The sequence below is a fragment of the Rhinolophus ferrumequinum genome, chromosome 4, assembly GCF_004115265.2.
Source record: "Rhinolophus ferrumequinum isolate MPI-CBG mRhiFer1 chromosome 4, mRhiFer1_v1.p, whole genome shotgun sequence".
Taxonomy (NCBI): domain Eukaryota; kingdom Metazoa; phylum Chordata; class Mammalia; order Chiroptera; family Rhinolophidae; genus Rhinolophus; species Rhinolophus ferrumequinum.
In genome coordinates, this window is record NC_046287.1 from 8,867,932 (window position 1) to 8,879,667 (window position 11,736).

Sequence of the window (11,736 nt, forward strand, 5' to 3'; positions counted from 1 at the left end):
TCTTAAAACCATTGGAAGTGGGGAGTTAGAGAATAGGATGAATTAAAGGTGGTTTTAGTGTCCATGTCAAATCCTGGCAGATAATAAGCTCCCGTGAAATGTTTGTTAAATTGCAGGCTGTCAGAGTTTTCTACTTGGATCAAAGGGAACATTGTGGTGTCATTCATAGAAACTAGGAGGAAGAACTGATCAGGGTGGAAAGATAATGTGGTTTTATGTATCTGGAGTTTGAAGTACCAAAGAAGCATAAATTCTTATTCCATAATTGAGCTTTAGTAGTTTGGCATAGTAGTTTCAAAGATAAAGTTCTGCCCATTCTTTTTCTTTGTCACTTTGTATATATGACGTTAGGAAATATTTAAAATGTTACAATAGAAAAGTCATTTACATGTACTTTTTCCATTATAATAAAGGTAATGGTGAAGTTAAAAACATGAATTGCTTTTTGTTCCTGCGCAGGTGGGAACAAGAGCCCAGTCAGAGAGAATTCGGACATACAACTTCACCCAGGATAGAGTCACTGACCACAGGATAGCTTATGAAGTGCGTGATATTAAGGTAATATCTCTAAGGACACTTCAGGTACCTTTGATTTTCGAAGAACGTGTGGTCACATTCTAGTGAGTAATGTCTAAAATATTGCCAAGTAACTTAAAATCATTAAGCCAGTTTATGTTAATACCCTAAAATTGACAAACATTTTTATTAGTTTGCTCCTAAGAAACATGGTCTAATTTGCCAGTTTGAAACAGTTATCTTGTAAATTCCAAATTCTTGTTACTATATGAATGTATTTTCAACATAGTCATGCTCCGCTTAACCATGGGGATATGTTGTGAGAAACGTGTCGTTAGGCGATTTCATCATTGTGTGAGCATCACGGTGTGTGCTCACACAAACCTCGGTGGTACAGCCCACTACACCCCTCGTTACATGGTACAGCCTGTGGCGCCTGGGCGACAGGCCTGTACATGTTACTGTATAAAACCACACGACATTACATCGGGCACAAGAGAAAATGATAAATCAAGAGAGGCCATACACACGAGATGTATGAGGCTGCCGTGTAACGTGGCATACCGTTTTACAGCAAACATTTTTTAAATAAGTATAAAGGGTACACTCTAAGTAATGATAAAAAGTATAGTATAGTAAATACATAAACCAGTAATAGTCATTTATTATCATCATCAAGCATTATGTACTGTACGGTACAGTGCAGTAGGTTAACACAAGCATCAGCACAAACACGTACATAACTTGTGCTATGACCTTATGACGGCTATGATATGATGTCACTAGGTGATAGGAATTTTTCAGCTCCATTATAATCTTAAGGGACCGCCGTCATATCTGCGGTACACCGCTGACTGAAACGTTGTTAAGCAGCACGTGACTGCATACATATATACACGTGTCGGTTTCTATTTGTGTGTAACACATTGCCACGAACTTAGTGGCTTAAAGTAATACCTATTCATATCTCATGGTTACTGTAGGTCAGGAATCCAGGCATGACAGAGCTGAGTTCACTACCCCACGTCTCACAGGTCTCAAGGTGTCGGCCAGGCTGCATGCCTTTCTAGAGCTGGGAGTTCTCTTCCGAGCTCATGTGGTTGTTGGCAGAATTCCATTTCCTTGAGCTGTAGGCACGAGGCTCCCATTTTCTTGCTGTCCATTGGCTGGACGTTGCTTTCAGCTCCTAAAGAATGACTAGTTGTCTGCTGTATGGCCCCCTCCAGAGGCCCTTTCTCACTTTGAATCTCTTGCAGGAATGGCTCAGGCCTTCTAAAGAGCTCACCTGTGTAGGTCAGACCCACAGGGGTAATATTCCTTTTAATTAACTCAGAGCCAACCGAGTAGTGACCCAGTCACTGGAGTGATATTCCGTCACAGTCACAGCTTCTGCCTGCATTTAAGGGAGGGAGCTATGTCAGGCGTGTGCCCAGGGGGCATCTTAGATTTCTGCCACTGCAGCAGCATGTATCCATTAGATTCAGGTGTGACCCTTATGTTCTTTGGGGAAAGACCCTGTCAGTTTGCTTTGAAGGTCAACCTAACTAAATCCCATGTAGCCAGGACCACTGACATTAATACATTAAGGACGCAGCACAGAAACGTTTCCCTTTGCTTCCACTGAGGGGGAACGTGAACTGGTTCCCATAAAGGACTATGGAAAAGGCAGGAGGCAGATCTTGTTCTTTTCCTCGGTGCCATGGGATGCCGACGGCTTCTTTCACTTGATTCCGTCCCATTCGACATTCAAAATTAAAGTCCCAGTTTTACAAGGGAAATGTCTGTGGTGTTAATGTGTTCAGAAATGTCTGTGTCACTTATGCCACTTCCTGAGTCTGCTGAGCAGCTAAGGCTGTCTTGCTGTCACTAGGTGACAGGAATTTGTAACACAATTGCCCTGTCGAGAAGGAGAAAACATTTACTAACTTCCCTTTCCTCAGGAAACAGACAGGAACTAGCAAACGTGTTTGGCCATATTGTTCTAATTACACCATAATCTTTCAGTTGTTTTTCTAGTAGAGGTGATGGTTTTCCATGAGACAGCGACATTCTTACAACCAGTAATATTTTTTAGAGGGGCCCATAGGTACTTACTATAGTATTCTGTCATGGCCCAAAGGCAGGTTGACTGGCTTATATAGTTATAAAATATCTGACTTTGGCCGAAATACTAGCATGTTATTGCTAACAAAACCAGCATGCCAGACTCAGAAATGATAAGGAAAATCATACTGGTATGCTCTAATAATCACCAACTATTGAAAAGAACGGAAACGTTTCATATTAGTTAAAGGAAGACGTGGGAAAATGGTATGAAAAAGTATTATAATAAAACATTAAAATCTGTATGCAGGACTGTAAAGCGACTAATTTAGGAACTGAATAGTCACAAGAGTTGTAGATGAGGTAAGAAAAGCGATAAGGGCTTTAACCCCAGGGCAACTGCTATAGGACAGAATGGAAGGAGTGGAGCGGAAAGAACACGGATGTCTTTGGAACTCTGCCCTCTCCTTGTTATTCTAGACCCGACCTTCTCCCTGCACCATCCACATAGTTCCTGGTAGAACTGACATGTTCTTACATGTTTATGATCCTGACCCAAGACAGTAATTGATTTTTTTTTGGGGGGGGGGGGGGGCGGAGAAAGTCCAAATAAGTCCCAGCCAATGAGTTCCTTCCCAGGATTTTTAAACTGGAAACCAAAAAGGCCATTCTTTCTCTTGGTGGCTAAAGCTGAAATACGTGTTACAAGAGGTTAGAAGCCACATTTCTAACCATGGGGAGAAAGCAGTCTTCAGTGAGAGAAGAATGAAGCTGACACATTGAGAGGAGTAAAATGAGAACTGGATAGAAAGAACATTGATGATGTGAATCCCCACATTCATTTTTTAATTTTTCTACATATCACATTGTGTGCTCAATACCCAGAGTCAGTTCTCTTTCTATCACCATATATTTGACCCCCTTTACCCTTTTCTATTACCGTCCTCCCCACTTATCCTCTGGTAACCACTAAACAAACTGTTGTCTGTGTCTATGAGTTTTTGTTTCTTTGTCTTGTTCCTTTGTTGCTTTCAGTTTTATATCCCACATATGAGCGAAGTCATGGTTCTCGACTTTTTGTCTGACTTACTTCATTTAACATAATAATCTTTGTTATGCTAAGCAAAACCCACATTCATTTATTCCTGAGGCTCAGCTTCATTCCCAGGGCGGTGGTGGCAGCCCTGCACACTGCTATCCTTGGGGTCTGTGAGGTCACCCAGTATTCTTATGCATTCCCTGATGGGTAATTTTATTTTTATTTATCTAGATAATAAGCACAGACCACCATGTGATATATGTCGTTTTGTATATTTATTCTGTTTCTCAGTGTCCTTGTGAAGACTCCTTAGTATCATCCTATCTCCTGCCCTATATTTCAGTTACACTGGGAATTTCCTCTTGCTCTGGGCTTTAAATGTACAGTTGACCTTTGGACAATGCAGGGGTTGGGCTGCTGGCCTCCCCTTGTAGTTGAAAATCCATGTATAACTTTTTAAAATTAGTTTCAGGTATACAAAACAATGTAGTATTTAGACATTTACACTCCTCACATGTATAACTTGACTTCCCCCAAACTTAACTAATAATAGCCTACTGTTGACCAGAGCCTTACCGATAACATAGTCAATTAATGCATAATACAATATATGTATTACATATTGTGTTCTTACAATAATGTAAGCTAGAGGAAATAAAATGTTATTAAGAAAATCATACGGCTTATCTGCAAATGTTTTCAAATTGTAGCACATATCCAAAAAGTTTTCCAATTTATTTGTTGAAAAAAATCCAAGTATAAGTGGGCCTGTGCAGTTCAAAACCATGTTGTGCAAGGGTCACTTGTACTTTATAGGCTTTTCTTCATACTCACTTTTTTGACTGAAATTCTCTGCTTGTCTCTATTTGGAGAAATATTATTCTCTTTTTAAGATCTAATTCAAATTTTTTTCTTCCTTCCTGTATTCTTCTCTGATGCCACCTTCTTGTCAAAATCAATGGCTCCCTTGCAAGCCTCACTTCTTTATTTTAAATCACTGTAGTATGATGCTTATGTATTGCCTAGCTCCCCCACTAGGAAATGAGCATCTGAAAGGTAGGAACTATAACCCCTTCATCTTTGACCTTTTTATCTCTAACACTCAGGTTAATCAAATTGAACTGTGAGTGTGGTGTGATTATCAATAAGAGGGATGATAATCCTGGTTACATAGTTTCCAAATGATGAAGTCATCTTGGCCATATAATAATCTGAGCTTCAGGCCCACAAATTTTATTAGAAATTTTCATATTATGCTCAAAATGTTATAAATCTTAATTTAAAATTTTCATTATAGTGCTTTTGCTTTCTGTTCAATTTTAAAGTTTAATTTGGTTTTAAACTACATGCTGGTGTTTTGTGGAGCACAAAGGTAGTACTTGTAAGGCATATCTTTTCCCTTATAGTTTAACTTGAGAGATAAATGTGTACACTTAACCTACAATTCAACTTTACGACTATTCAAGAAAGACTAAAAGATGAGTTCATGCCTACATCAAAACTTGAAATGTTCTGTGTTCCAGATGCTGGCCTTGAAGTATTTCCAGTAAGCCAATGTCTAGGTTTGAGCATTTCTAAAATAGGAGAATGTGCTGATCCCAACAACAACTCCATTACATAGAACTTCTGTATAACACAGGAAAGGTATTTGAAGTCATTATTTTAGTCATTTCTCAGAGAGCAGCTTTAGGGAGGAGTATGGGGAGTAGGCATTTAGTGGAATTATTTGGAGGTTAACATGAGGGAAATTTTTTTCTGAACTTTTTATTTTGAAAATTTCAAGCTCACGTTTAAAGACTAGTTCAATATGCACAGTATACTTAGATGCAACCATTGTTAACATTTTGCTGTGTTTGCTTCTCTTTCTCCTCCACCTCTTACTCTCCATATCTATACCAGTGTTGCTATCGAACCATATGAAAGCAAGTTACAGGCCTCAAGACACTTGCCCCTTAATATTCCAGCATAAACATTTTTCTATTACATGGGATGTCTATTTAAGGGGGGGGGGGAGAAGAATGATCATAAACCACTACTACTCTGCCATAAGAAAAGATGAAATAGTGCCATTTGTGACAACATGGATGGATCTTGAAATTATTATGCTGAGCGAAGTAAGTCAGAAAGAAAAAGTCGAGAACCATATGATTTGACTGATATGTGGGATGTAAAACTGAGAGTAACAAAGGAACAAGACAAACAAATAAAGAAACAAAAACTCTTAGACACAGACAATAGTTTAGTGGTTACCAGAGGGTAAGGGAGAGGGGTGTAGATGAGGGTAAGGGGGTCAAATATACGGTGATGGAAGGAGAACTGACTCTGGGTGGTGAACACACAGTGTGATATACAGATGATGTTTCATAGAATTGTACACTTGAAAGCTATGTAACTTTACTAATCATTGTCACCCAATAAACTTTAAAAAAAAAAAAAAGTAATTTAAATTTGGAGGGTTGGCATGAGAAAAGTGAGCTGGAATGTTCTGGCGAGGTCCAGAAAATTGGGCAAGGCAGAGAATATCAAGGAGCAGTCCTCACATTACCCTGGCAGCAGGATGCCTCAGGCATTGAGTCATTTTAGTCTTTTTTCCCTTGTGAAATAACGTGACATGAGTGAAAAGGATGGAATTTTCAGGACAAGAATAAAAAGCCTTATTTTTTTCTAGGGTACAAGAGGAGAATGAATTCAGCAAACACATCCTCTCAATGATGGTCTGAGAACTTAGAACTGCGTTGGCAGAAAAGCAAATGAATTTTAAAGAGAGGGAGGTGGTACATTTCAAAAGTTGATTCAGATCTCTGTTTCATTTTCTCCAGAGTTAAAAGATCCAAATCCTACAAGATTAATTTTTAAACCAAATGCTAATTTAAACAACTTAAGATAGAGTATAATTCCATTTACTCTTGGATTCACTTTTTACACAAAAAGTTAATGTTAATGGGATCCTCCCAAGCTAGCAGTTGTAGGTTAGTCATCCTTTGTTGCTTTCAAATAATGATTGTAAAGAAAGGAAATTAATATACACTTAATTCTTTACTTTGTTTCTCCTTTATATTTAGTAATCAGATTTTCATAACTCTTTTGCCAGGAATTTTTATGTGGGGAGAAGTGCCTGGATCAGCTAATTCAGAGATTGCTTCAATCAGCAGATGAAGAAGCCATTATTGAATTTTTGGATGAAAACCTTAAATCAGCAAAATAAATGCTTTATTATTTATTATTACATAAATGAAATGGACCTGTGTCAAGAAGCAGACTGAGGCATGGAAATCTAAGTACAGCTAAAAATATACAGTACTTACAAATGTATTTTTTAATGAATCGAGTCACATTTCTTGACCTAAGAGTTTATCTTAGTTTTCCTATAAAGCGCAGTCCAACTCTTCAAGTAGAAAACAAGCATGCATCGTTGGAAAGAAAAAAATGTTTTGAGAATTATGCGATATCTTGAGAATTATGTTCTCTTTATATGCCTTTTTTTAACCATCTATAAATTAAACACATTTTTCATCTGTTATTTCAGAACTTTATATAACATGGTAAACTTTAGTGATAGAAGATTTATAAACTTCTTTGTAAGCCCCTATTTAAAGACAAAGTATTGTTAATCATGTTATAGTTAGGGCTTAAACTCTACTTTTAAATAAAAAATAAACTTTGGGAGACTGAGTCAATAAGTGAGCATCTTGAGGACACAGATTGTAGAGTTCTTTGAGAGCGGAATGAATTCTATCCTGTACAAACTATAAGCCAGTATTTAAAGTAGACTTTCTGCTTGGCTTCCGTTTCTTACTGTTCTTTGGTTTAATGAGCATCAAAAGATGTTGTGGTAATTTGAGTAATTTTCTGTGATTGGTTCTGTGCAGTGATATATAAAACTTTGTCCTTACCTTACAGAGCTTCCAGTTGAGTGAGGGAGCCAAAATATAAATCACCAACTCTAATCCAAAGTACAGGAGTTCCCCCTTATCCAAGGATGATACATTCCAAGACCCCCCAGTGGATGTCTGAAACCACGGATAGTACCGAATACCTATACAGCAGGTCCTCGAATAACGTCATTTTGATAAAAGGTCAATGAGAAAAAAAATCAAATCTCAGCCGGGGCCATTGTCTGTGTGGAGTTTGCACACTCTCCCATGTCTGCATGGGTTTTCTCTGAGGACTCCGGTTTCCTCCCACGTCCCAAAGATATGCACGTGAGGTGAATCGGCGTGTCTAAATTGTCCCAGTCTGAGTATGGGTATGTGTGAGTTTTAACTTCCTTGATGGAGGGATGTCCTGGCCAGGGTCGGTACCGTCTTGTGCCCTGAGCTGCCAGGATGGGCCCCAGCCGCCCATAACCCTGAACTGGAATAAGGGGGCTAGAAAATAATGATCTTGTTTTTATTAATCTTTCTTAAATGTGTGTATAGCTCACATTTATTTTAATATTTAATATTAGAAGTGTTTTGGGTTTTTATTTAGAAGTTTGGTGATGTTTTTGTGACCAGAAATATGCTGTAGGAACTTAACTCCTGTTTGCATCAATTAGCTTATAGGAAAAATGGTTTTCTTGTATGTCGTTTTGCTTAGTCGCAGTTTTCAAGAACCTATCGACAATGTTAAGTGAGGACTTATTATATATATTATGGTTCTCCTATACATATATACCTCTGATACAGTTTAATTTATAAATTACCCACAGTAAGACATTAACAACAGTAATAAAATAGAACAATTATAACAGTATACTATAATAAAAGTTATGTGAATGTGGTCTCTCTCTTTTAAAATATCTTACGGTATTGTATTCGCCCTTCTTCTTGAAATGATGTGAGATGATACAATGCCTATGTGATGAGACACGTGAGGTGAATGATGTAGGCATTGTGATGTAGCTTTAGGCTACAATAAGGGTCCCTTGAACACAAGCACTGAGATGCCTTGACAGTAGCTCTGATAACCTGGACAGCTCCCAATGGTTGGGTGGCGCGTACAGTGTGGAGACCCCACAGGGCTGATTCACATCCTGTGCAGGACTGAGTGGGATGGCTCAAGATTTCATCACACTACTCAGAACAGTGGGCAATTTAAAACTTGTGAATTGTTTATTTCTGGACTTTTCCATGTAATATTTTCAGACTGCGATTGACAGCTGGTAACTGAAACCTTGGGAAATGAAACCACGGATAAAACTACAGTAGTTAGTAATTGTTGTCAGGAAGTTTCTTGAGTTAAAAAGAGGGGTTATTACTTAAGACATTCCTCGGAGACAAACAATATGCCAGGAGAGACCAGCTAAAATAGAATTTTAAGACCAGTGGGATTATTTGGAGGTAAAGATGAGAGAGAAATTTTTCCCAAAATTTTTATTTTGAAAAATTTCAAGCACACAAAAGCTTTAAAAATAATTTTTAAGAAACAATTCAATGAATATTCTAGATTCAACTATTGTTAATATTTTGCCACAATTGTTTTTTTCTATACACACACACACACACACACACACACAAACACACACACACGGTGATTGTAAAAGTTAGTTGCAGACCTCATGACACTACTTCAAAATATTTCAGCATATCCTAAGAATAAGGAATTTTCCTACGAAATTATAACTTCATCATCATACCTAATTGTATAAAATAATATAATTATACATTATGATCTAATAGCTGTTACATATTAAAATGTTTGCCATTATCCCCCAAATGCCTTTTATTTATTTATTTTTAGCTGTTTTTTGTTTTGTCCAATCCAGGATCCAACCAAGATTCACACATCTTGGTTCTATCTCTTTAGTTTTTGGATGAATCCCTCAGCCTTGTTTCCACATGACGTTGGCCTTTTGAAGAGTCTCGCAAAGTTGTTTGGTAGAATGGCCTATGTTCTGGATTTGCCTGGCTGCTTCCTCGTGCTGTTGGTAACAGTCATCCATCCCCTCAATGTACTATAAAAGTGAAAATAGGTCTTAATATTAATTAAATTGAGGTTAAACACATTTGGCAAGACTACTTCATCGGTAATGTGAAATTCATTCTATATCATATCAGGAAATTCCACTATTAGTGATGCTAAATTTGGTAACTCAAATCTCTCCGTTGTAATGATACATGTTTTCCTTAATAGTTAGTATGCAATCTGTAGGGTTATACTTTGACATCATATAATCATTCGGTTCCTTGTGCTAGGCAGCTTCTGAGATAACCCCAATAATCCCTGTTCCTGGCATTTATACACTTGTGTAATCTCTCCTTGAACGTGGACTAGATTTATTGATTCTCCTCTAACAAATAGAGTACAACATATTGGGCAGCTCACTCATAGGCATGCTCCAATTGAGCAAGAGTACACCCAGAAAAACTGGCTGCCAGTGACTAAAGGCAGTGTGAGTCATTTTGGGTATAGACATAAAGTGAATAGTGTGTAGACTATTTAAAAATCAGAGCGAAAAACAATATGAGGGAGCCCAGGATGTAGAGCTGATGGCGCCTGCCACAGCCCTGACCTGAGCTGGTAGGATGGAGAATAGAGGCAGTACTCACGCTCAGATGGGAGAAGATTGTGTGCAGAATCACTGATAAATACCACCAAAGCCTAAATTCCGGGAAGGTGAACGGCTGCTTTGCTTTCATGGGCATCTTTATGAAGCAAAGTGTGTAAAGATTTTTATAAAGGACAAACAAATGAAATACTTTGTACTTACAGTGATTAGAGTAAACACTGGGGTGAATGGGTTCCAGAAAGCAGAGGACTGAAATAAATGGAAACCGATCTGCAGAAACAGGACTTCAGGAAGCCATTATTCGGAAAGGAAGATGAGAGAGGCTGCCCCAGGAAAGATGTCTGAGCTACAAAACAAAAATGTTGGAGTCACCCAGAAATGGAAATGGGGGCAGAGCCAGTGAGATACCTCAGCCTCCTCAGAAGAAAAAGGGCCAAGGAGACTCTGATGTTAGATTCATGAACAGAGTTGAAGGTTCTTGAAGAACTAGAATCAAGATTTGTCATTGATAGAGACTTAATGACCAGGTAAAAACAGCTCTTTTATCTTTCTGCCAAGAACGTAGATGCCCTTGTAAGGATTATGCAAATTATAAGAGATTTTTAGCAAACACAGAGAACTAGTATATGTGTGTTAATGAAGTTGTATCAGGAATAAGAAGACTGGAATGGAATGTTGGGTGCTCAGCTAACTTTATAAATTTGAAAGACCTCCAGTATGCTGAGACCCTTAAAAATTGTCCCGAGGCACCTTTGTCCAGGTGTGTACGGAGCACCAGCCACATCTACTGAAAACTGGAGCCTTGTTGGCCTCTACACGTGGGGAGTCTTAGTTTATGACTGAGCTATCTTCACGATTTCCTGGCAAAGAATTCTGCAACTTGATTTACTGCTAGCAATTACCAAGTGGCTCCTCCTAGGAGGTATAATTTACAGTAAATTAAATGCACAGATCTTAAGAGACAGTTCATTGAATTTGACAATTGCATACACCCGTGCAGCCTTCAGTCCAATCAAGATGAGAACATTTCTATCACTCCTGAAAGTTTCTTTGGGTTCCTCTGCAGCCAATGCAGAAATCCACCAACCCACACTGGCAGCCTTTATTATGATTTTTATTCACCATAGCTTATTTTCACTGTTTTGAAACTTAGCATAGACGGTCATACAGTATGTACTCTTGTGTATCTGGCTTCTTTTGTTCAACATAAAATTTTCGAAACTTGTTTACATTATTATGTGCATCAAAGTTTGTTTCTTTTTTATTTCTGACTTGCATTACACTATGAATATACCACAATTAATTTTTCTCATTCTCCTTGATGCACATATATATTTACAGTTTTGGGCTATTATGGATGAGGCTACTGTGAACACTTCGTGGACATATGTTTTAATTTCCCTTGGAAATTGCAGTGAAATTATTGGGCATTTAACATTCAAAAAAACTACCAAACGGTTTTTTAAAGGGGACATACCAATTTACATTCCCATAATTAATATATGAGAGTTCCAATGGCTCCCTATAATCACCAACATTTGCTCTTATTGATCTTTTTAAGTTTAGCCATTCTATTGGCTGTGCAGTATTTTCTCATTGTGAATTGAATTTGCATTCATGATGAATGACATTGATGGGCTTTCATGTT

The 11,736-nt window shown here is 38.0% G+C and overlaps 1 protein-coding gene across 4 annotated transcripts in view; it reads left to right on the forward strand.

Annotated features, from left to right (window-relative positions):
* The window catches only part of MTRF1 (mitochondrial translation release factor 1), a 30,062-nt gene extending 20,978 nt beyond the window's left edge, over positions 1-9,084 (forward strand). For 2 of the 4 annotated variants that reach the window (XM_033104305.1, XM_033104306.1), the window contains exons 9-10: positions 460-558; positions 6,690-9,082. In XM_033104305.1, coding sequence (XP_032960196.1) covers positions 460-558; positions 6,690-6,803 — 213 coding nt within the window. In that variant the 3' untranslated portion in view covers positions 6,804-9,082. Of the gene's footprint in view, positions 1-459; positions 559-5,121; positions 5,243-6,689 lie in introns of all 4 variants that reach the window. The other 2 variants (XM_033104308.1, XM_033104307.1) reach the window with 2 other exon arrangements.
* Positions 9,085-11,736: the final 2,652 nt, after the last annotated feature.